The sequence below is a fragment of the Eurosta solidaginis genome, chromosome 5, assembly GCF_040869045.1.
Source record: "Eurosta solidaginis isolate ZX-2024a chromosome 5, ASM4086904v1, whole genome shotgun sequence".
In the NCBI taxonomy this organism is placed as follows: Eukaryota; Metazoa; Arthropoda; class Insecta; order Diptera; family Tephritidae; genus Eurosta; species Eurosta solidaginis.
The window spans coordinates 160,219,200-160,245,716 of NC_090323.1; the positions used below are offsets into that span (position 1 = coordinate 160,219,200).

The 26,517-nt window shown below is 39.5% G+C and overlaps 1 protein-coding gene across 1 annotated transcript; it reads left to right on the forward strand.

Moving 5' to 3' along the window:
• The first annotated feature begins 356 nt into the window (after window positions 1-356).
• On the forward strand, window positions 357-26,036 carry ssp6 (short spindle 6). The gene is made up of 3 exons (XM_067791034.1): window positions 357-669; window positions 23,473-23,838; window positions 23,910-26,036. Exons 1-3 carry the CDS (start codon window positions 433-435, stop codon window positions 26,034-26,036), a joined length of 2,730 nt encoding a protein of 909 aa, XP_067647135.1. The 5' UTR covers window positions 357-432.
• The last annotated feature ends 481 nt before the right edge of the window (window positions 26,037-26,517 follow it).

The window sequence follows — 26,517 nt, forward strand, 5'->3', positions numbered from 1 at the left end:
GAACATCCTAATGTGTATATGCGTACTAATAACATACATACAACATACAAATATGTAAAACATTAAGCAATTACATCATTTTATTAACTGAATAAACGAAAGTGATTTTAATATAAAAAAATTTATGAAAAAGTCAACAAAATTAACTTAAATAGTTTATATGTTTTTGTTACAAATGAAAATTAGAAAATATAAATCAATAATAGAATAAACGGATTGGATTGTGTATCCTAGAATAACTGCAGACATGTTTAGCCGATAAGTGATTCTACATCGTACATACATATGTACATAACATCATAAATTAAGTTTGCCAAATTGAAATGATACCAAATAAACAAAAAATAAGCAAAAAATTAAGAAATATGTAAAATAATTAAGTAAAAATTTTCCAAATAATAATTAAAATAAAAGCAAAAAGTACGCACGACAATGTCTTCAACAGTCAATACAAATCCCATCAGCACAAGTTGCCAAAGTATCGCCTCATCGAATGGTGGCTTTAGTGCTGGTAGTTTGGGTACAATTGTTGTTGGCAGCAGCGGTACAACACCGGGCCAACGTTCGGCAACGCATTATATTTACGGTACTGGCAGTTTAGGACGTCTCAAGTATTATAATAAGCATAAGAGTTTGGATGCAAGCGATGATGAACTCGATTATACGCAGGTAAATATATATACATAGAGAGCGGGGGTGTATATGTGTATCAAGTGTTTTGTAGTGGTTTATTGTATTTTGTTGACTGAATTGAAGAAGTACACAACTATTTTAGAGACTGTTTCTGTTATCCATACGTACGTACATAATATGTAAATAAATATGTATGGCTTTATCGGCTATTGAACTTTGACCTATTGAAATATTTTGATAAGACAGCCGAATAACTGCGACCTATGTGGGATGGTGTTTAATATGTCATCCTTTAATAGTAAAGATTCCTTTTTCGATTTACTTCAAAAGTTTAAATTAGCCTGCAAAGCTTTTTCAACACGGACAGTGTTCTATTTTTTTTTGCGGTTACTTACTTACTTAGTTAGTGCTTAACCGTTTAAGCGGTTATGGCTGTCCAGCAAGTGGCGCCAGTCGCTTATTAACTGTGATAACTGGCTCCACCAAATTAAATTTAAATCGTCTTCCATCTAGTCCTTCCAGCGAAGTGGGGACGCCCTCTTCCTCTGCTTTAATAGGCGGGTTCCAAAAAGAATAAAGATGTCGTAGGATTTCATATGCATAACATGACCTACCCAACGTAACCGCTGTGTGTTAATTCCTTGGACTATGTGGATGTCTGCAAAAAGATCGTAAATCTCATCATTAAGTATTCTTCGTTTCTCGCCGACGCGCGGAGGCCCATAAATCTTTCGAAGAATTGTTCGTCGAATGCTCTCAGAGCCGCCTGATCCAATGTTGTCATGGTCCATGCTTCTGCACTATAAAGCAGGACGGGTACGACAAATTAAAATAATTACACGATAGGGGTGAACCTGTCTGAATTCTCGTTTAGTTTCGAACGGCTCGGGGAGGCCTTTCCCAATTCCCAATCAGCTTGGTCAGCGTCATTTTGCATAGCCGTATAAGTTTTGCGGGCAAACCAAATATAGATTTATAGACAGCCCTTTTTTTTTAGCACAGTCGAAGGTGGCTTTAAAATCGACGAAGCGGTGATGCGTGTCAATTCTTTTTTCGTGGGGTTTTTGCAAGCTTTGGCGTAAATTGAAAATGAGGTCGATGGCAGATTTGCCAGGTCCGAAGCTGCACTGATAAGGTCCCATGAGCCGGTTCACGGTGGGCTTCAATCTTTCACATAATACGTTTAACGGGACTTTATATTCGAAACTAAGAAGGCTGATTCTGCGATAGTTGTCGCAGTTGGCAGGATTACTCTTCTTGTGGAATGAACAAAGAACACTTGGATTCCAATCGTCGAGTCCGTACTCTACCGACCATAGTTTGCATAGAAGTAGGTGCATGTGCCTTACCAAATCTTGGCACCGCATTTGAACAGCTCAGTAGGCAATTCATCAGCATCCTCGGCCTTTTGTTTTTTGCAGGTTCGAGTTCATCATCTTCCTGGGCGTTTCATCGCTCTCTCCATTTAGGAGCACAGGAAAGTGCTCCCTTCATAATCTAAGCACCCTCCGGCCATCGGTTACTAGGTCGCCGTTTTCGTTGTTTCAGGAATAACATCAATTCTGATTTTCAAACTCGTCCTTTCCATAAAAGTATTTTAAAGTACTTATGTACATATGTCCTGAGGTCATTTCGGTAGAGTAGAAGTTTAGCTAGCCACAGCTGTTCGCTTATTCTTCTAAAGTATGTTTGCCATAATTCAGATTCGTACTGTAACGTGAATGACCATCAGCAACTTCCCTTTGCTTTCTGTTGGTCCTCTGATGTTTCCCATCAATCTGCTTGGCAACGAAACCTATTTAAATGTCTTCTCTACTGCATACTGAATTTGAGCCTTGTTTATTAGGACGAAGTCTAGTATTAAGGTCAAATAGTGGACTGGCTTCTATGAGTCATTATTTCCAGAGACTTTTTCAAAGCCCACTTCTAGGAGTTACTCTCTGTGTTAGGAGTATGAACTATGTTCCATAGATCAGAACTAAGATCTTTGCACTGTTCCGTTCATGGTTTTTGCTCTAAGACGGCCAGCATGTCTATCTTGATGTGCCACGTATTAGTTTGTGCCTACAGTACATCTTTCTGGTGTGGAGCCATGCTCACGAAAATCTTTCCAGCTGTGTTTATTAACAAATCAACGCAGCTGAAGGAAACACTGGACATTTTTCATCCCGCTTACGTGACTTTCACCCAACCTGGCAAACGAGGTTTAATTATATAACGCATGCTATGCCCGATAGTTTATTATTGGATTTTGTTTAAAGGTGCTGATATTTAACTCTTCAGTCGAGCGCCAATAACCACTAAAAGTCATTTATCGATGACATAATGCCGTAAGCTAAAAAATCATGACTTTTAATAAAGTGTTTGAGTAAGCATTTTCATAAATATATTTTCGATGGGGTGATTCAGACTTGAAATAGAAATATGTACTGTAGAAGAAGTTAAATATTGGGTTACCTTTCAGGTTTAACTTTAATGTAGGTATTTGTGTGGGGTATTACTTCCCTGTAGGAAACTTTTAAGAAATATTTCACCAAAGTAAAATCAAAATGGAATTTATTTTCATGTAATCATTTTGATAATACTGCACTGATTTTCGATCATTTAAGTAAAAAGAATACATGGCCCACTACATGATAAGTTTGTACAATTAATATTATCAGAGATCGCAACGGTTATAACTTTTAAAATTAAAGTCAAATTATAATAGTTATTTTTTAACTTTTATCATAAAAGATAAATTTCAACTAATTTTCTTTTTTTATTTTTATTATTAATAGCCAACAATAAAAAAGTCGAAAGTTGGTGTTTGTAGTAAAAGCCAAAAATAATAATTAAAAGTTGACTTCTAACGAAAAATTCAAAAATAATAAATTGTACTTGTATTATAAAAGTAAAAAATAAAAGTCAAACTGCTTTTTCTTTTTTTTATAATAAGAGGAAACTTAAGAACGAACATTTAGCACACACGCAGTATTACTTTTCATAAAAAAAGAAATTAAAAACTTTATGCCCACATAATATTTACATTTCGTCTTTAACAAAAATCTTGTTGCTTGCTACCTATTTCGGATTGTTTTCATAACTATTTCAGAGTGTTTTTATACTCAGCGTGCTTTGCACACAGAGTATATTAGCTTTGATTGGATAACGGTTGGTTGTACAGGTATAAAGGAATCGAGATGGATATAGACTTCCATACATCAAAATCTTCAGTATCGAAAAAAAATTTGATCGAGCCATGTCCGCCCGTCCGTCCGTCCGTGCGTCTGTCCGTCTGTCCGTTAACACGATAACTTGAGTAAATATTGAGATATCTTCACCAAATTTGGTACACGAGCTTATCTGAACCCAGAATAGATTGATATTGAAAATGAGCGAATTCAGATGATAACCACGCCTACTTTTTGCATATTGTGACGAATATTAGCAACACTAAGGGATACTATCATCTCTAAGCCGATACGAAGCAATCACTTTTATCTACATAAACAAATCAATCGTTATGTCTACACATATGTACATACAGCAGCGGAGAGATACTCACAAAAGTATGCAATCATCAGCAAAGTATTTCTCACACATACACATGCATATATCTGAGATGCTCACAAAAGTAGGCAATCATCGATGGAAGTATCACTCACATATACACGCGCATATGAGAAGCTATAAACGTACATCTGTAGTTTATAGCTGGTGAGTTAGAGCTGGTAAACAAGTAGTAAATTCTAGAAGAAGAAACGCCTGGAAGTATGCGAACGAGACAACAGAAAGTATAAAAGGAGCGAAAGTTGAGTAAGAAGCAGTCAGTTTGATTTAAGCACGCTATTGGTTGCGAAGTATAAGTGTTATTGTGAAGTACTTTAATAAAGACCATTTTGCATTATTGAATATTGGAGTTATTTATTCAACAGTTTAGCGATACGAACGCTAGTAGAATATTGCAAATAAGCGGAATTTCAGTAAATTCGCTACAATATATAACATTTTGGAAAACACATAAAACCTGATTATTTAGTAAGTAATACGCCTAGAATATTGAAATTTGACATGTGGACTGATATTGAGCCCCTTGATAAAAATTTGATTTTTTTTAAATGGGCGTGGAACCGCCCACTTGTGATAAAATCAATTTTACAAATATTATTAATCATACATCAAAAATCGTTAAACCTATCGTAGCAAAATTCGGTAGAGAGGTTGCCTTTACTATAAGGAATGCTTTAAAGAAAAAATTAACGAAATAGGTTAAGGACAACGCCCACTTTTATATAAAAGGGTCGTGGACGAACAAAATCAGCTATATTTTTGCAAAAAAGAGCTTTATATCAATGGTATTTCATTTCCCAAGTGGATTTATAACAATAAATAGGAAAACCTTCAAATTTAAAAAAATGGGCGTGGCATCGCCTCTTTTATAACTAAGCAATTTTTTATGTTTCGGGAGCCATAACTCGAACGGATCATAATAAAATTTGGTACAAACATTTTCCCTATAGCAGGAAATATTTATAGAAAAAATGGACGAGATCGCTTAAAGGCCACGCCCACTTTTATATAAAAGATTTTTAAAAGGGTCGTAGACGAAAATAATAAGCTATATCTTAGCGAAAAAGAGCTTTGTATCAATAGAATATTACTTTCTAAATTGAATTATAACATTAAATTGGAAATCACAAAATTTTTGAAAATGGGTGTGGCACCGCCCCTTTTATGACTAAGCAATTTACTATGTATCAGGGGACATAACTCGAAGAAAAATTAACGGATCGTAATGAAATTGTGTACACATATTTTCCTTATAGCAGAAAATATTTCTAGTAAAAATGGACGGGATCGGTTAAAGACCACGGCAACTTAGATATAAAACAAGTTTAAAAGGGGCGTAGACTAGAATAATAAGCTATACCTTAGCAAAAAATAGTTTTTAATCAATGATATCTCACTTATCAAGTTTTATTGTAAGAGGAAATGGAGAGACATCTTTTTTTAAACGGGCGGTGCCACGTGTTATGTAGAAAAGTAATTTATCTGAAATGAAATGTACAATTGAAGCTCACGCTGAGTATATAACATTCGGTTACACCCGAACTTAGACACCTTTACTTGTTCGAGATAAATTTGGAAATATTTCAGGAACAAATATTTTAGGACCATTTCGGGATCGTTTTGGAGCTTTTCGGAATCAGTTCTGGACTATTGCAGCACCGTTTCTTTATTATTTTCGGACTTATTTCGGGAGTATTATCATGTTTTTAATGAAGTTTTTTAAGTATTATTAATGCTGGACACTTTCCCGCTGCCGGCAATTATATTTTCTATAATCACTGAGTTCAGTCAATTATACAAATTCCCGGCTCTACATCCAAAAATGCTCTAATTTGTCTGGATTTGTTTGGAAATTGCTTTATCTTAATCTTCATTCAAAGCATTGTTAGTTTTGAAGCGAGTTTTATGATTGGCCTTTCAAAAATCGAAGAAGATTCTAAAATAGCCCCCAAATTTTCCGAAACAGCACTGTAATGATCCCGAAATAGTCCAAAAATAGATTTGAAACAGTTCTGGCATGATGCCGAAATAATCCTGATTTAAATCCCAAAATATATAGTCCCGAAATTATTCCAATACAATCAATCCGAAATGATCCCGAAATAACCCGATAATGATCCCGAGACAGTTCCCAAAAGCTTCTGAAATAATCCATAAATTACCGATAATGAAATAGACACGAAAACAATCCCAGGTAGCAACCCAAATTTTCTTTTGCTAAATACGAGGAAAATATCCTTTTGCTTGATATTCACATAGGGGCAAATGCTTTTTTTTTTTATTAATTTTTAAAGTTATATTTTAACTTATTTAAAAAAAAGTAAAAAACAAAAGTAATTTCGGATATATATTCTTCAGCTCAAAAGCACTAATTTGCTGTATTAAATACAAATAGAGCAATTCCTTCTATATGACTTTTTGATTTGAAAATGTTAAACTAATCATTCAAAACGTTCCCTGCATACTATAGATGCTTGAGTTCTGGCCTTGTTTTTGCTCAACACTATTTTATATGTAACCGATGTCCCGTAGACTAGAGGTTTACGCCGATCACTTTATCGGTGGCGGCGGCGTGACCGGTGGGCCGGCGTTTGCCGGTGTTCTTATTTTAAAAAGCTTGATTTTTCTATTTAAAAAAATATTATTTAGGAAAGGCTTTGTTTGTATGTATGTATTTAAGGAAATCAACGTTTGGCCATTTCGGAAAGATCCGAGGTTTTTCTGTCAAGATCTCGCAGACCGTTCAATAAATTTCCAGAGAGGCTTCGGACCTAAACCCGTTCTTTGGAATTGGTACTGCTACGTCTGCTGAAAAGAAATGGAGATACATAAAATAGTCACACTTTTATCTGTATATCTCGTGCAAAGCGTAGTTTAACCTGGGGTTAACTCCTAATAATCGTCGCGAACACAATTTCCTTAAATCATTTGTGGCTCATTGGCGGTCACGCACGAAGGCGACCTACGGTTGCTATTAATGGTCTATTAATATTCATGACTCTCGTGGCACAGGTTGCCTCCAGTTTTTTCGGCAGTTTTTGAGAGCTACAATTCCCGATGTGCGAACAGTTGCAATCCCGACCACCAGTCGCTACCACGCCTCCTGACCCTCATACCATATGCCAGCACAGAAACTATAGGACTGCGACTTGGAATTCATACCTTCGTCAACGTCACTTTCATAGAAGCTCTAGGCGTAGCTCCGTAGACTTTCCAACGAATGCCTTTGTCGCGCCATGCTGCCGAGCTACACCAGAGAAACACCTTGAAATGTTAGGGAGTGACTATTCGGCCAAGGATGCCGCCTTCGAAATCATAAGAAAACTAAGTGGATGCCATTGAGTAATGGGTGAAAATCGTATAATTTTCGGCGCATCTACAAAATTAAAATTTTACAAGGACCCTGGATAAAATTTTAAAATGTAGACCAAAGTTGGCAGACGTTTGTGCTCACAACATTGATTTCAATAGTCCTCGTTAAATCAAAGCGACATTTTAGAATGAAAGTCAACCGATTTTAAGTTGAAAGATGTTAACTGGTTTTCCGGCTTTATGATATAAGAGCTCATTATGGATGACCGCGAGCTTCAGTTTTCAGACCAGTTCGACTGTCCACTACGTTAGGGTAGTAGAACACACGGTCATTAGATCGACTGTCTTGGGAAAGCTTTTGCTTCACCACTTTGAGTGTTCTTGCGAAGGACAAAGCCTCACCTGGTAAATATATGTATGTGCCTACGTATTCTCATTTGTAAAAGGAGCCGTAACGTGTAGGTGCTATTTAAACTTGGTTGATAGGCTATAATCAATGTGATTCACTCCAAGGGACTAGCTTTGGTTAGGGCCGCCAACTTTAGGAAATGTCGAGCCGGGAGACTTGGGTGTTGAGGGATGAAGTGTGAAAATCAAAATTAACATTTCAGACGCTATTGTATAGTTTCGCAAATAAACAACAGATGTTTGAATGTAAGCCCAAGTGATTTTTCAAACCCTTCTCATACGTACATATATCCTCAACTTAAGTATTATTTATAATTATAATTAAAAGAATGTGATTGAAGCATTGGATTTGCGTACTGGTGGTGAAAAGCACTAGTTCTACTACATAGCACTGCCACCGCGCTAAACGTCATCAAGACACACATAAACTGCAGATTGAAGAATATAAAAAGCTTTTGATACAATAAACCATGGCACATTACTGTAAGACTTGGAAGGGCCACCTTCCTGCTAGTCTCAAAAGGTGGACTGCAAATCATCTGTCTGGTCGGCAGGCATTGGTGCAATTTATGAACGCAACATCTAAACGCAGAAGAGTTAAACAAGTAGTGCCACAAGGTAGTGTCTTATCCCCGTTTTTGTTTATCTTCTATATATCGAAGCTCCCTTCCATTCTAGAAGGAGTTGCCATTGTATCCCACGCCGATGACTCCACAATAATTGCTAAAGGCTCACCCATTAATGAGATATGTAATAAAATAACGGACTATTTCTCTAGCCTCTCCAGTTTCTTCACTCCGCGAAACCTGACATTGTCATCTACAAAATTTTCGACCTTATTTAAATCGTCGACAAAACAAATGTCCTAAATGCAAAAATACTGGGTGTGACGTTCGAGCAGAGTCTACATTTTGGCGTCCATCCATCCGCAACTGTACCTAAAAAACATAGCCGTAGTAAAACCCCCAAATCTCTTGGCGACAGCACTTGGAGTAAAGATAAAGAGACGCTTATTACAACTTACAAAGCAATTGGCCGTTCGCTTATGGGATAATCACTGGAAGAAACTTCAAGCCTGTCATAATTTACACAGTGAGGCGAGAATGCACCACGCAAAGGAGAGAAATGAAATGCTGAACAAAAAGTTTCTGCTAATTCCCAGATACGTGGGCATCCCAACAGATATCTGACTGAACAGACCCCGCCTCCCAGGGACTTAGGACTTCATCTCCGCAAGCATTATGAGACACCTGAGAACTATGTAAATAAAAAAAGCACAAAGAGGTCCTCAGAGATTTCCACCAAAAGAGGTCGGACCTCTACGTGAGGAATTTCCCGGCGAGCCCCGTTCTTAAAGTCAAATACCTAAACGCACAGTAGAGGAAAGCAAGCGCGTCACCCTAGCTTAATTTCGATCAGGATACTATTACTGGCTAAAATCTTACCTAACCAGAATCAATACATGATGTATGTCCAGCTTTTTACGTGCCCCACAAGACACCAATCATCTTTTCAATTGCAATGTAGAACCAACGCCTCTATCACCGCTTTCGTGGCCACACCTGTTGAAAGAGCAAGTTTCTTAAGACTGCCGTAAGAGGAAAATGATGACAATTTGTGAGTGGTTGCACTTATTGGAACGGGCGTAGCCCTGCTACAACAACAAGAACCACAAGCACTAGGTCTGTTGATGATGCACTAACAGCGAGTTGAAACACCTGCCACTATTTAAAAACAATTGGGTTTCTTCTTTTTAAGATGTTCTTTCTTTGACAGTCCGCGTTGTTTCGCTTTACCGCTTTGACAGCGCCATAAGTTAGGAATATATAAACTTTTTGCTTCGCTTTATATTCGGCAAACTTTGTGCAGTAAGATTAAGGTGAGGCTCACAATAAATTGAGCATTATGTTTCATTAATTTTTGTGAGTCGTAATTTAAAATAAACGAGCCTGACCAGTGCGCATCTTGCGCAACCAATATAAAAGTCAAATATCAACAGAAATCAGCTGTCATCTGGCATACAACAGCAACTGTCGGTAATGCAGTGCAAATATTCACAATAGTGCAAATATTCTTTGTGTGCTCACAATCGTTTATTTTTAACAAATTATTTTAATAAAATGTAGCTAAACAAAAGCGCTACGACCAAAATTGCCCAAACTCGCTAATAGCCCGAATCTCCATCTTTACAACCAAAACTTTATTTATTGATTTGGATTCCAAATAAGAGCGAAAAAGGGACCCGTACATAAAAACAGCAATTAGAAATAATATATATGATTTCAAAATATGTAGGTTGAACATTACCAGCTGCAAAGTTGAACGAAACAAACAGTCCAATTTCTTTCCTCTGTGCGGCGGTAGCGGAGCGTTCTATGTTTGTCTGTCCTGAGTGCGAATACTCATGAAATTGTTTTACCAATTTTCCTACAGAGATGCAACATACATACTTACACACATGCATTGAAGCGGAAGATAATATGTATCACCCTCATACACTTACATACAATCTGGTATCGAGCTGGTGTGCAGGTGTTTGCAGGTGATAACAAAATTTCTTTTCCAAGTTTTATTGCTGTCAAATTGTGGGGGACATATGTGGTCAAGTGTTTAGCATAACTCAATCAAGTGTTAATAATCTGCAAAAAATTCCCTCTGGTAGATGGTTATTGATGGTTAAAGTGATACCACTGCAATGAGTTTCATTCAGAAAGTACTAAAATTGTTAAGTTATAACCTTCTAAAAAAAAGTTCGTGGGTAAAAATGTATGAGCATTAAAAAAAAAAAACAAAAACGTATGAGCATTAGGGTAGAAAAATTAAATGCTAGTCTTTAGAGTTTAATTCCCATTCATGTACATTAGACTGGGACGATTTATTAACCGATATCGCGCCATCGATTTTTCGATAGGATTTTGGCTCGGGAAAAAAAGTTCCACTACGCATACCCAAAGAAATAATTTTCGAGCCTACGAAATTTAATTTTATTGACTTTTTTCGACTTTGATTTTTAAGGTTTTTTTCATGACCTACTAAAAAAATTTTCATTTGATTGTAAAATTTTCATGTATACCTGTCCTACCCAAAAATGTCCGCTAAAAACGTTGGCGATAACAGTTTTTTGAAAAAAGCAAGTAAGGAAGGCTAAGTTCGGGTGTAACCGAACATTAAGTACTCAGCTGAGAGATTTGGAGACAAAATAAGAGAAAATAACCATGTAGGAAAATGAACCTAGGGTAAACCTGGAATGTATTTGTATGACATTGGTATCAAATGGAAGGTAATAAAGAGTATTCTAAAAGGAAGTGGACCATAGTTCTACAGGTGGACGCCTTTTCGAGAAATCGCCATAAAGGTGGACGAGGGATGACTCTAGAATTTGTTTGTACGACATGGGTATCAAATGAAAGGTGTTAATGAGTATTTTAAAAGGGAGTTGGCCTTAGTTCTATAGGTGGACGCCTTTTCGAGATATCGCCATAAAGGTGGACCAGGGGTGACTCTATAATGTGTTTGTACGATATGGGTATCAAATTAAAGGTATTAATGAGGGTTTTAAAAGGGAGTGAACCTTAGTTGTATATGTCAGGGCGTTTTCGAGATATCGGACCAGGGTGACCCAGAACATCATCTGTCCGGTTCCGCTAATTAGTTATATATGTAATACCACGAACAGTATTCCTGTCATGATTCCAAGGGCTTTAGATTTCGCAATGCAACAATTTTTCATTTTCTTCTACTTAATATGGTAGATGTCACACCTATTTTACAAAGTTTTTTCTAAAGTTATATTTTGCGTCAAAAAACCAATCCAATCACCATGTTTCATCCCTTTTTCGTATTTGGTATGTAATTATGGTATTTTTTTCATTTTTCGAAATTTTCGATATCGAAAAAGTGGGCGTGGTCATAGTCAGATTTCGCCCATTTTGAATTCCAAGATAAAGTGAGTTCAGATACGTTCGTGAACTAAGTTTAGTAAAATATATCGATTTTTGGTCAAGTTATCGTGTTAACTGCCGAGCGGAAGGACAGACGGTCGACTCTGTACAAAAACTGGGCGTGGCTTCAACCGTTTTCGCCCATTTTCACAGAAAACAGTTATCGTCATAGAAGCTATGACCTTATCAAATTTCACAAGGATTGGTAAATTTCTGTTCGACTTATGGCATTAAAAGTATTATGGACAAATTAAATGAAAAAGGGCGGAGCCACGCCCATTTTGAAATTTTCTTTTATTTTTGTATTTTGTTGCACCATATCATTACTGGAGTTGAATGTTGACATAATTTACATATATACTGTAAAGATATTAAATTTTTTGTTAAAATTTGACTTTTAAAATTATTTTTTTTTAAAAAGTGGGCGTATTCGTTATCCGATTTTGCTAAATTTTATTTAGCACAAATACAGTTATAGGAGTAACGTTCCTGCCAAATTTCGTCATGATATCTTCAACGACTGCCAAATTACAGCTTGCAAAACTTTTAAAAGTGGGCGGTGCCATGCCCATTTTCCAAGATCTTACCAATTTTCTATTCTGCGTCATAATTTCAACCCACCTACCAAGTTTCATCGCTTTATCCGTCCTTGGTAATGAATTATCCCAGTTTTTGGGTTTTTCGAAATTTTCGACATCGAAAAAGTGGGCGTGGTTATAGTCCGATTTTGTTCATTTTAAATAGCGATCTGAGATGAGTGCCCAGGAACGTACATACCAAACTTCATCAATATACCTCAAAATTTGCTCAAGTTATCGTGTTTACGGGAGGACGGACGGACATGGCTAAATGAATTTCTTTTTTCGCCCAGATCATTTTGATATATAGAAGTCTATATCTATCTCGATTAGTTCATGCCGTCACAGAGTACCGTTATGCGAACAAAATTAATATACTCTGCGAGCTCTGCTCAGCTGAGTATAAAAATATACATGTGAAAATTTTTTTAGTAGGTCATGAAAAAAACCTCAAAAATCGAAATCGAAAAAAAGTAAAAAAAAAAAATTAAATTTCGCAGGCTCGAAAATTATTTTTTTGGGTATGCGTAGTGAACATTTTTTTCCTGAGCCCAAATCCTATCGAAAAATCGATGGCGCGCTATCGGTTAACTTTCGCCCATACAAATCGACCCACCCTAATGTACATATATGCTACTTTACCACCATAACCCGGAATAGGAGCGATGGAACACTCCACTGTAAGATATATTGATCAAAACTTAGTTATTGAATCCAACCAGAGCTTTTTCTATAGGCCCAGGTATAACATTTTTAAGCAATATTCCGATTTATAGAAATGCTCCCGAGCGAATTATTTGCGTTCTAGGGACTCTTCTTTTTGTTCTACCACAGAATTAAGAGGCGCTTACCTTCTTTTATAGCAGGCATCCTACGGTGTCGACAATAAGCTCCACTCAGCGACTCCAATTTTTTTCAAAAAAGCGACGAGATACCACTTTATATGAAAATTTTAGGTGATTGTCTTTTGGAAGAAGGTAACTTTGCAAATATTTGAAGACTTCGGTTATTTAGTCTGTTTCAGACTTTAGTGTAAATTAGAACCAACCAGTGGCGGGAAATAGGCAAGGCAAGTAGAGAAATGAAGAGCCGCCCACTGGAAGCTCTAAGGCTGTCGAAGGATTCCGACTATAATAGGAGCTTCCCTAGGTTAGGTTAGGTTGAACTGGCCGGTCCATGTGGACCTCACATAGACTGAATGAGTCCGTAGTGTTACCAGAAGTTTGTTTTAACGACCAAACTGAAAACCCTATCAAAAACCAGGACTTATGTTATAAAATAACTACGGCCTCTTGGCAAATAATAGAAGCTTCCTAGGACTTAGGCCACTTGCTGCTTCTGGATCTGACAGCTGTATCACTCCTAATAGCTGGAGTCTTAGCCTGCAAGCGTAGGGCATGAGCACAGAACGTGCTCAATCATTTCCTCCTCCAGCCCGCACTTCCTACATCTGCTATCACTGACCAAGCCTAATTTAAAGGCATGTGACGCCAGAAGCCAGTGTCCAGTCAGAATACCCGTTATGAGTCTACAGTCCTCTCTTTTTAATGATAGAAGCAACTTTGTTAGTCTAAGGTTGTAAGACCTACACATAATCTTCGACACTTTACAGCCCCGCGCTTGAACCCACGCCTTTCCTGCTTGGTCGATCATGTGCACCTCTCGCCTTCGCTTAATCTCGCCCAGTCTAATTGGGACGTCTACGGAGCAAGCTTCAAGGGATGCGCCCTTTTTAGCTAGTTCATCCGCTTTTTCACTCCCATCTATTCCCATATGCCCTGGGACCCAACATAGATGTATGCTTCTCCCTGTCCCGATTCTCTCCAGGGACTGCTTACACTCTAACATGCATTTAGATGCTGTGCTCTGCGAGATTATTGCCTTAATTGCTGCTTGACTGCCAATATAAAAGTTAACACGGTTGCAGTTTCAGCTATTTTCTTCCAGGGTTTCTACTGCTTTGGTTACGGCTACTATTTCCGCTTGGAAAACGCTACAGTAATCCGGCAGCCTGTAGGACCTGTTTATTTCTGGATCAGCACAGTATACCGCAGACCCTAGCTTCCCTAACCCTATAAAAAATTGCATCGGGCTGGTCTGTTGAAAGGCACGACAAAATGCCGAGATAAAGTTCTATCGCAGTTTGGGATAATTTCGCTCCCATGGCAGGCATCGCAGGCGCAGGTCTCCGCTTGTTGTTTAAGAAGATCGTTTGCCAGTACGTACATACTTCATTTACAGGGAACTACATATATCGGTGATCCGAGAAGCAATGGCCGTTAAGAACTCTCCAACTACTCTGCGAAGCTGTTAAGGGTACTTATTAGCTAGTGACATCCACTACACTCCTTAGCAAGATCTTCAGCGTTTTGTTAGTTCTTGCACTTTATACAGTATACGAATTTGGAGAAGTAAGTTTTCCGCACAGACAATATACTATTTTTGTTAAGAGCGTACAGAACTTTTCAGTAGCGCCCGCCAGCGCTATAAGGTAATCGAGCTATTTGAAGCTGTGTTTGTAATATTAAGTTTCCAGGAATTCGGGGATGCTAGTCTAATACCGGACTCGTGAGGAGAGAAACACATATTCTACTTGAGTTAACAACTAGTCGGTAGGCCTTGTCTCAGGTCGATAAATACTTTTTTTTTTGCCAAGCTTGCTTTCAAATTTTTGAAGAGCGGAAGGAAAACCAAAATCGAGAGGTTTCCTTGCCTACAACGTTATTCGCAGTAATACTTCAAATGTATAAGCTTACAAACATCATATTGGGCGAATTTATGACTCCCCACTGTGAAGTTGATAAGAACCACACCCCTTAATGATGATTTATCAAACAAGAAAATAAAAGAAATGTTGTTGGGATAGAAAATAAAAGAAATGTTGTTGAGATAGCATCATCAAATTAGGGGGAAACACGTATTATATGGATATGGTCATATTGTAACAAATTTGGAGAAACTCCGCTTATTTTACACCTTCTGCAAATGTTCGAATCGCTAAATTGTCGAATAAATAACTCCGATATTCAGTAATGTAAAATGGTCTTTATTAGATTACTTTGTGAGTAGTACAATTATACTTCACAATTATACTTCACTTCGCAACTGATAGCGTGTTTAAATCAAACTGATTAATGACTACTCAGCTTGTGCTGCTTTTATACTCTCTGTTGCCTTGTCCGCATATTTTGCCAAATGTCTAGACGTTTATTCTTCTAGAATCTCCTGCTTGGTTACCAGCTATATTCGTGTGTATTTGTAGTTTAAAGAATCTCGCATAGCCACATGCGTGTGTATATGTGAGTACTACTTCTGCTCATGATTACATGTGTTTATGAGTATCTCTCCGTTGCCTTGTATGTATGTGTGCAGATGATGATTGATTTGTTTACGTACATAGGAGTGACTGCTTAGTATCGGCTTAGTGATGATAGTATCGCTAACTGATACTAATATTCGTCACAATGTTATGCTGTTTTTGTTGTCTATGAACCAGCAAAACACTTCCTTCTGTTATGGGTAGTGTCAAAACCGGCGCAGGGTGATTGCCTCGAATGCTGCCAACAAGCTCCCTCTTCTTTTACCAAAGGCACTGCCAGCAAGTCACCTGCGGATTTCACTTTGTTGATAGTATTGGTTACATAAGCACAAAAAGTCACACCCAAGGTTTTAGGGTGGCTAACTATCGGCACAAACTCCTATCTACTTTTTTTTTTTGCGGGGGAGGCTGAAAAATGCCTAATGCTCCATAATTGCTGCCGTCGCAGCAACCGTGTGCCCGTAGACTAAAAAACAGCCCCGTTCTGGAACCGTCGCGCACCCCGGCACCACTTTCGCATTAGTTCATGGTGGCGTTCCATATTTCTCATTTTTTAAGAGCCTACTGTTGTCCCTGCGTCCAGGTTCCCGCTATTTGCTCTGAGTGTCCATTTAATCGCCACTGCTTCGCATGCGCATTTCTCTGCGCTCCCTCTCAGCATCAATCAGGCGTGTCATTACTATAAATGCCATTTTGCTCACTGCAGTCCAGCACTCTTTCCTGTTGCACATATGAGATACTAAATTTCTCGTGGTAGGTTCCTCCCCAAAGACTCCATGCAAGGTGAGTATTTCTTCGTGGAAACGGGGGCAGTGAAACATGACGTGTTCTGCGTTTTCTAACTCCGTGGTACACATTGGGCAATGAAGATCTTCCTCTATCCTACGCTTCCATAAATACTCTTTGAAACCGCCATGTCTACTCATTATCTGCGTGAGATGGTAGTTCAGTTCGCCGTGCTTCCGCTCATTCCATTGAGCTACGTTCCAAACTAGTGTGAAAGTCCTACGCCCTTTACTCGAGGCCTCCCACCGTTCTTGCCACTTAGCTATTGTTTGTATCCTTGCTCTTTTCTTGTCTTCTTCAGATGGTCGCTCGATATTAGTGTTATACAGATCGGCCATTTCGCTTGCCAGTAAGTCCACTGGGATTTTCCGGGTTAGACCAGGATCGCGTCGTCGGACACCGTCCGATAAGCACTTGCTATTCTTAAAGAAGCAAGTCGGTACGCTGCTAATATATATTTTTGATGGGTCTGTTTAGATCCATACCACACTGGTGCTGCGTATAGTATTATTGAGCTGGTTACTGTGGACAATAACTGACGTGTAGCTTCGCTCGGACCACCAATGTTAGGCATTATTCGCATAAGTGATCCATTAACTTTGGTAATTTTCTCCCCCACCGCTCTGAAGTACTCTTTGAAAGTTAACTTAGAGTCAATGTGCACTCCTAAGTATTTTAAGGAATCCTTTGAGGTGATTTGATGATCCCCGACAGTTAAGACTAACTCGTTCGCCGACCGTTTGGAGCTTACTAATACCACTTCCGTCTTTTGGCTAGCCAACTCCAGTCCCGTATTGGTCAGCCATTCCTTTATTCTTGCTACGGCGTCATTACATAATGCTTGAAGCAGGTCCAGTTTCTTGGCCACTACTACCACTGCAATATCATCAGCATATCCCACAAATTCTTTTATTCTGCGTAAGTAAGCTGGAGTGCCGAAGCTTTGCAGCGCTGCCATTATCTGCATCCAATTCGCAGTGTTAAAAGCATTCTTGATGTCCAACATAATCAGTGCACAGAACTTCCTTTTATTTTGGCCTCCAGAGATAGCTTCTCTAGCTATATTGACGACTGTTTGTATTGCATCTACGGTAGATCTTGATTTGCGAAATCCATATTGACTATTCGATAAGCCACCTGGTCTTTCTAGAGTCAGCTGTAGGCGCTCACTAATTATACACTCGAAAATCTTCCCTAGGGAATCCAGGATACAAAGTGGCCTATATGAGGATGGTGGGTCCGGCTGTTTACCACGTTTACACAATAGGACAAGTCTTTGTTGTTTCCACGGGCGAGGGAACACGCCTTCTTCCATACAGGCATTAAAAAGATCAGTATATAATGTAGCCCTAGTTGTGATCGCGGCTTTAAGGGCTATGTTTGGTACTTCGTCGGGTCCTGGGGATCAGCAACTCTTTTTGCAGCGTCCAGTACCTCTTGCTCTGTAATTTGCGGAATTTCGGTACTTTCTAGATCCTCGCTTGGATAAGTCCAGCCGTCTTGCGCCGGGAAAAGTGTTTCAACAATAATATTCATCAGTATCGGGCACGTAGGTTGCTGTGATATCGTCCTTTAACTTTGGCCATTACAGTTCTGTAGGCTGATCCCCAAGGATCTAGGTCGACATTATCCAGCAGTTCCCTAAAGCACAACTTCTTGCTCTTTTTTATGGCATTTTTAAGTGCCTTTCTTTGTGCGACATAGGTGCTGTGTAACTCCGCATATCGTGGTGATGAGCGTGCCCTCTGCGCTATTCTTCGTGCTTTGTGACATTTTCTACGCTCTTCCGCAATTTCGTCATTCCACCAATATACCGGAGTGCGCTGTGCTTTTCCGCGACTTCTGGGCATGGCAGCATCACATGCCATACATAGCAACTTAGTGATTTGAACCGACTGGTCTTCCGCATGCGATTCTCGTACTATGGCGTCCTTCCAGATAATGTGCAATATTTGTGGGTCGAAAAGGTGCTGTTTCCATTTCCTACTTTGTCGATGTCTTGCTGCTACCGTTCGTGCAGTTTCGAGCAGCTCTACGCTAATAGCTTTATGGTCCCTGTGTATGTAGACGTTGCTTATGGACCATTTTGCTTGTCTTGCTATTTCGCTGCTAGCGAAGGTGAGATTTATAATGGATCGTCTGGTACCTGTATCGAAGGTATATATCCCTGGTTCATTTAGGAGTTCTAGCCTCAAAGAAGTAAGGCTTTCGAGAAGAACTCTCCCTCTTTCGTTGGTTCGTCTACTTCCCCACACAGATGACCATGCATTGAAGTCTCCACACACTAAAAGCGGGTCCTATCTACTCCTATATTCAATGGTATTCCCACCTTCTGCCTGTTGCAACCATGTCCACCTGCAATCAGACATACATACGTATATATGAAACTGTTAATATATATCTTTAATACAAATTCCATTTAAGTACTTAGTTTCTACCAAGAAAATTCAGCTCATAAAAATGATGAGCACTGCCTCTGGGCCTAACAACAATTAAAAGGATTTTCAATGCGTATTCAAAGGCACCATCAACATGTTTGTAGAGGAGTGTTAGAAATAGTAAAATGAGGCAAAAGTGAATGCAATATGAGTGCGCAAACATATATACAATGCATTAAACATACATACATTCCATTAACGCCTTTTGTTTATTAGACTTTTTGATGAGTTTACAACATGAAATCTACAATATTTTGTACGTTGATAGTGAAAAATATTAGTGCTAAAGCTAAAGCATTATACTTATTTACGCTAGTATAACAGAGATGCACATGGGAGTTTTGGAGAGCTAGTCGCGTTTCACACACAAGTCGCGTAACCAAAGAGCTATTGCTGTTGAAAGCGTACGTCCCACCATGGTCTCACATTGAAATTTAAAATATGGTTGGTGTTATGTGGGGACACATCGCATGCAGGACACGTATGCCCTGTTAAGAACTGTGACAGTATCCATAACAAAGTTCACCCAGTCTCACTCGTGTTTCCCTTGGTAGTCTGCTTTCTTCTTCTGCAAGGATTGGATAGTGAATATTGATAAAAGTGTTCACCGGGCTCGATCTAGCAAAGGTGTTCCCTATTCTGTGTGGATTAGCCTTAAGGCCTATTTATCCTTATCTGGATAAAACGGACGCGTTGGCAGGTGCCGGATATCGGAGATGTTTCCTTATCCCTCTTGGAGGCCGGGTTAGATCATCATCAGATCAAATTAGAGCAATAACAGTCTGTTCAGCATTTCATAATGCTCTTTATATTTAACTCTTTTGCCTCACTATGTAGATTATATTTAGGGGTCATAAGAAGACATTTTGTGGCGGTTCTGAGTGTAGAATTGCTGCCGGCCTGCAGGCTTTACAGTATGTGTTTTTTACGCCAGGCGATTATATTGCCGACGCGTAGCACATTTGCAGCCGGCCAAGTGCTTTGTAAGTTGTTAACAGCGGTTCTTTATCTTTGCACCAAGTGCTGGCGGTAAACTACTTGAGGATTTTGTTGCGGCTTTGCACTTACAGAGATATAATTTCATAGGCATGCACCTTGAAGGTAAGAGTTTTATCGAACGATACCCCTAAGATGTTTGGGGGCCGACAGTTGGTACCATAATGCTATCGAAATGAACGTCTAATATTTGCGTCATCTGTTCCTTTCACGTCGTAAATATAGTGGTCGAGGATTTGGTCGCTGGTAGTACCAGATCGAGCTATGCGAAGAATGAAGAAAAACTGGGGAAATAGCTATATATTTTAGAAACTAATTCGTCAACAAGAGTCAGTACCTATTTCCATTGTCGTGCATTTGTTGGCATGGAAAACGATAATAACTCCTGCTGTTGGGGAAGGCAGCTTTTATATGTAGAAGAGAAGTGGATATAAGACCCCACCCTGTGACACCCCCTGTTCAATCCCCCTAGGTTTTGAGGTTCTGAAATTGAACCGAAGCTGGCCTACCATTCAGATAATTTGTTGTCCAGCGGAGGGGCTAAAACATCTATATCTTCAACTATTGTGCCATGCGTGACTGTGTCAAAAGCTTCTGACAGGTCAGGTGCCACGAGAACCATCCTATGATGGGGTTTTTGGTTGGTTTAGTTCGTAATTATCTGGGTATTTATGGCGCTTAGCGCGGTGTTAAGGCTATGCATTTTACAAGAGTAGTGCTGATGGTTCGCTAAGCGAAGATTCGCTGCAAAATGAGGAAGCAGGACGGTTTCCAACGTCTTCGCTACTGGCAAAAGGAGTGCTATCGCTTCAGTTGTGAAATTATCCTCGCCATTTTTCATTACTCAGGAAAGCTTCGGAAATAAATCAGGACAAGAAGGGAATACACACGTGTATCGGTTGGAATGAAATATCTGTCACCCTAGTGCACAGCTGTTGAATAAATCATGTTCCCTAACCGTTAAGAAATTGAAGCACTACACACAGCGACTGCTTCAAGGTGCGGTCGTTAACTAAGTCTTTTTGTGGCGCTGCATGTCAATACTGGGATTGGTACTGAACTGGGTACATACTAACAGATAGCAGATAGTTTTGTGCGAACTTACTAAACACTCCTTAGTACATAAAGTATTATTCATAACTTTGTTTATCTAAAGGTAAATTGTAAATATTGAATGATTTTAGTTAGATGGAGACTTTCTAAATTTTAGTCTCCAGATCCTCCCAAAAGTCTCTTTTAGGTATAGTATGCTGCCAGATATTATTTAGATTTCAACTCGAGGTTCCTTTTCTAGCTTAATTTGGAGTGGAGAGTCATGTCAAGATATTTGGCGCCAGAAGAGATATTTGCTGTTTAGGCTCAAAAAGTTTAAGGAAGGAGTTTAAGTTTTTCTTGTGAGCTGGACAAGTTCTGTTTTTTATACTCAGTTGAGCAGAGCTCACAGATAACAGTTGGTTGTACAGGTATAAAGGAATCGAGATAGATATAGACTTCCATATATCAAAATCATCAGGATCGAAAAAAAATTTGATTGAGCCATGTCCGTGCGTCCGTCCGTCCGCCCGTTAACACGATAACTTGAGTAAATTTTGAGGTATCTTGATGAAATTTGGTATGTGGGTTCCTGAGCACTCATCACAGATCGCTATTTAAAATGAACAATATCGGACTATAACCACGCCCACTTTTTCGATATCGAAAATTTTGAAAAACCGAAAGAGTGCGATAATTCATTACCAAAGACGAATAAAGCGATGAAACTTGGTAGGTGAGTTGAGCTTATGACGCAGAATAGAAAATTAGTAAAATTTTGGACAATGGGCGTGGCACCGCCCACTTTTAAAAGAAGGTAATTTAAAACTTTTGCAAGCTGTAATTTGGCAGTCGTTGAAGATATCATGATGAAATTTGGCAGGAACGTTACTCCTGTTACTATATGTATGCTTAATAAAAAATAGCAAAATCGGAGAACGACCACGCCCACTTTTAAAAAAAATTTCTTTTTAAAGTCAAATTTTAACAAAAAATTTAATATCTTTACAGTATATAAGTAAATTATGTCAACATTCAACTCCAGTAATGATATGGTGCAACAAAATGCAAAGATAAAAGAAAATTTCAAAATGGGCGTAACTCCGCCCTTTTTGATTTAATTTGTCTAGGATACTTTTAATGCCATAAGTCGAACAAAAATTTACCACTCCTTGTGAAATTTGGTAGGGGCTTAGACTCTGGGAAGATAACTTATTTCTGTGAAAAAGGGCGAAATCGGTTGAAGCCACGCCCGGTTTTTATACACAGTCGACCTTCTGTCCTTCCGCTCGGCCGTTAACACGATAACTTGAGCAAAAATCAATAAATCTTTACTAAGCTCAGTTCACGTACTTATCTGAACTCACTTTGTATTGGTATAAAAAATGGCCGAAATCGGACTATGACCACGCCCACTTTTTCGATATGGAAAATTACAAAAAACGAAAAAAATGCCATAATTCTATATCAAATACGAAAAAAGGGATGAAACATGGTATTTGGATTAGTTTATTGACGCAAAATATAACTTTAGAAAAAAACTTTGTAAAATGGGTGTGACACCTACCATATTAAGTAGAATGAAATGAAAAAGTTCTGCAGGGCGAAATAAAAAACCCTTAAAATATTGGCAGGAATACTGTTCGTGGTATTATATATATATATAAATAAATTTATCCAACAGATGATGTTCTGGGTCACCCTGGTCCACATTTTGGTCGATATCTGGAAAACGCCTTCACATATACAACTACCACCACTCCCTTTTATAAGCCTCATTAATACCTTTAATGTGATACCCATATCGTACAACACATTCTAGAGTCACCCCTGGTCCACTTTATGGCGATATCTCGAAAAGGCGTCCACCTATAGAACTAAGCCCCACGTCCTTTTGAAATACTCATTAACATCTTTCGTTTGATAGCCATATTGTACAAACACATTCTAGAGTAACCCCTGGTCCACCTTTATGGCGTTATCTGGCAAAGGCGTCCACCTATAGAACTAAGCCCCACGCCCTTTTGAAATACTCATTAACACCTTTCGTTTGATACCCATATTGTACAAACGCATTCACCTATAGAACTAAGCCCCACGCCCTTTTGAAATACTCATTAACACCTTTCATTTGATACCCATATCGTACAAAGAAATTCTAGAGCCAACCCTGATCCACCTTTATGGCGATATCCCTAAATGGCGTCCACCTATAGAACTATGGCCCACTCCCTCTTAAAATACTCTTTAGTACCGTTCACTTGATACACATGTCATACAAACACATTCCAGGGTTACCCTCGGTTCATTTTCCTACCTGGTTATTTTCCCTTATGTTGCCACCATAGCTCTCAACTGAGTATGTAATGTTCGGTTACACCCGAACTTAACCTTCCTTACTTTTTTTTATTTACCCCCACCCTGTTGTGCCCTGCCTGTGATCTGAATCACTAAGTAGTCTTTTTCCTTAAATTTAGCAACTGTCACAATCCACACACATTATTGGACGGGTTAGGTCAGAACGATTTCTTTCCGCAAAACCACACGAGGATCGACGCAGACGCACTATCATCGTTGAAAAGAAGAACGAGTCATATGGATTCACATTACAAAGCTATGGCATACACTATAAGAAAGATCAAGAGGTCGAAATGATCACATATGTGGATTATGTAGAATATGATGGACCCGCTTATAAGGCGGGTATGCGTGAAGGTGATGTCATCCTCTCGATAAATGGTACAAATATGGAAAAGGCGGATCACAAAACAATTGTGGATTTTGTAAAAGGTTGCGATGCGCGCATGCGTATGGTTGTGCTCTTCGAGGATTGTGTGCGAAAGGTAGGCGAACTAAGGAAGATTTAAAAATACGCAAATTGTTAATTTTTAATTACTGTTTTCAAAAATTACAGGTGGAGCTACATATGCGCTACATACAACTGCAAAATTTACTGCACAGCAAAATGAATGAACTGGAACGCATTTGCCTGCGTGAACGCGAACTACTCGAGGGCAAATGGAAGACACATAGCTTACCGGCGCGCAAGAAAGCAACCACATCGCCCACTGACGCAGAGATATCACCAACAGATGGCGATACGCAAAATGTGACCTACTACCGACCGGCTCTATCGACCGAAGATGTACCTAGCATGGCCAGACAACAACAATCACAACAGCCTATCATACCGCCACCAGCACAATTTACGCTAACCTATCATTATTTGGATCCCACCTATCGTTATATAATGAGACCGTCTACGTCCAATAGTAGCGGCGAATATTTTGTTAGCTCCACCAGCCAGGGAGAGGGCCTGCAACGTAGTCCAACTGATCAACATTTTGTGCTGCGTCATACAGAGTCGTTTGATACGGCAACTGGTATCGCAAGCTTATCACAACGCAGTTCTGGTTTAAGTCAACAACGAAGTTGGGGCACGCAAGCGCCATCAGGATCACACCCACCACCTGTACCACCACCTAGAACATGCGAAAAACATAGACCACCTAATAAACAATACAATGCAATGGGACAACAGCAGCAGCAGCAACAACAACAACAACAACAAACTAAAACAATAACAACACCAAAAACACGAAAGTCTTCCAAGCATTGTTATGGACATTCGTGTAATCCCTGCATCGGGCACTTTAGATGGAAGTCGGCAGAAAAGGCAGCTGCTACTGCTGCAGCTGTAAGTGGAGCGGGAGCGCTTACTACTGCCAGTGCTGGTGGCAATGGTGACAACATTAGTTTAGAAGCATACGATTTGGCTAGCCCTTGTTGTGATGCGCAATGTGTGCCAACGCGTCGGCGTACACGTCATAAGGAACACACCCACACACACAAGCATAAGCATCGCGAATGTGAACACGAGTCGAAAGATCGACAACCGCGCCCGAAATCGCAAACTACGCACAGCTCACCGGGTACGCAGCGTCATCCTGTGCATCATCATCATCATCATCATGCGACAACGCAGGAGATGTTGCAACAACAACAACAGCTGCAGCAACATCAGCAGCCACATCACCATCATCACCATCACGTCTCGCCACAGCAGGAGCAGCACCAAATGCACGCCACCACATGTGACTCGCGTAATGGCAGCGTGCATTCGCGTTACTTTGATTTGACAACTGGTATGATGAGCCATTGTAGCCTGCATTCGTGTACGTCGAGTGAATTAGCGCCAGCTGATTCCACTTCGTACACAACATCGTTAAGTACGGATACGCTGTATTGGGACCCGAAGAGTGATCCGAGCGCATCACGCCAACATTCATTGAAATCGCGTCAATCTTACCAACAGCAAGCTCAACAACAACAGCAACAACAACATGCGCAACAACACCAACACGCCCAACAACAACAGCCACAACATCAATATCATCCACCGCACCACCAACAATTACCACCACAACAACAACCGCGCACAAATATGCATGGCATCTATCAGCAACGTTATCACATCACAGCCACACAAGTGCAGCCCTCACAAATCTATCCGCAGGCGACCTTTGTACAAAAACCAAAATCTTGGGATAATCTTACAACGAAGGCGGTAAGTGGTTACGGTTTTGGTTATGGTTACTTGGATACGGTAACTGTGAAGCCAGTGATGAAGTTGCAAATCGCACAACAACGACACTCCATACCACGTAAGAATCCATATGGACGTTATTCCACATATACGGATGTAGAAAATTATGCCCCACCACCATCACAATTTGTAGAAGAGCTGATTACGACTACAACTACAACGAAAATAATGGCCAAATCGACAGAAGCGCTTGTTGCTGCCCCGTTAGCTCAGTCACCATGTGATTGTATGACTAAACAGCAGCAGCAAGCTCTTAAAGCGGCCCAATGTCAGCTGAATCAGGCGGGAAAAGTGGCGCGTCATAATAATTGTCAAATGGGCTATTATTCGCATTTACCACGTCCCACAATAGATGCGGCCACTTCTACGGTGCAGACAACAACTTCGGGCGCTTCTGGCGATGTTTCGACAGTGTCGGAAGTGACGCGTTTGTAGGCCACGCTCGTTTAGACCAATCAATTGGCGAAGCGACGATTGGCCTAAATGAGAATGGAACATGTTTTGCGTAAGAGCGGAATGCAGTAAGGGAGATGGAGGTAATGAGAACTGGTTTGATCGCATTGGAATACAACAAAGTTTCTATAAGGAGGGTTTGATCACTGTTGATAACAGGAGGCTATTTAAAAAAGATCGAGCACGAGTCCCAGGCAACAAATTGCATGAAAGTCAAAGATGAAGTGTCACATCTATAGGAGTTTGCTGCAGATTTTTTTTAAGCATTAAAAATGTCGCTGCGAGCGGTGCAGATATGCGGAGGATCAGGTCAACAGAACTTACATTCCGATACCAAAGCGGGTAGTGCTAGTGTGATTGCTGTCAGAAAAGTCAAGTGGGAGCTAAAGTTTTTTTCTGTTTAAATAACCTCGACCAATTGGAACATTCTCGCCATGCAAAAAATGTTGGGGAGATCATAAAA

Excerpts from the sequence above, each read along its gene's own strand:
- ssp6 (XM_067791034.1), top strand. The coding sequence starts at position 433 with ATGTCTTCAACAGTCAATACAAATCCCATCAGCACAAGTTGCCAAAGT. Across the intron at positions 670-23,472 it reads ATGAACTCGATTATACGCAG|CAACTGTCACAATCCACACA; the intron begins GTAAATATATAT and ends CCTTAAATTTAG. Across the intron at positions 23,839-23,909 it reads TCGAGGATTGTGTGCGAAAG|GTGGAGCTACATATGCGCTA; the intron begins GTAGGCGAACTA and ends CAAAAATTACAG.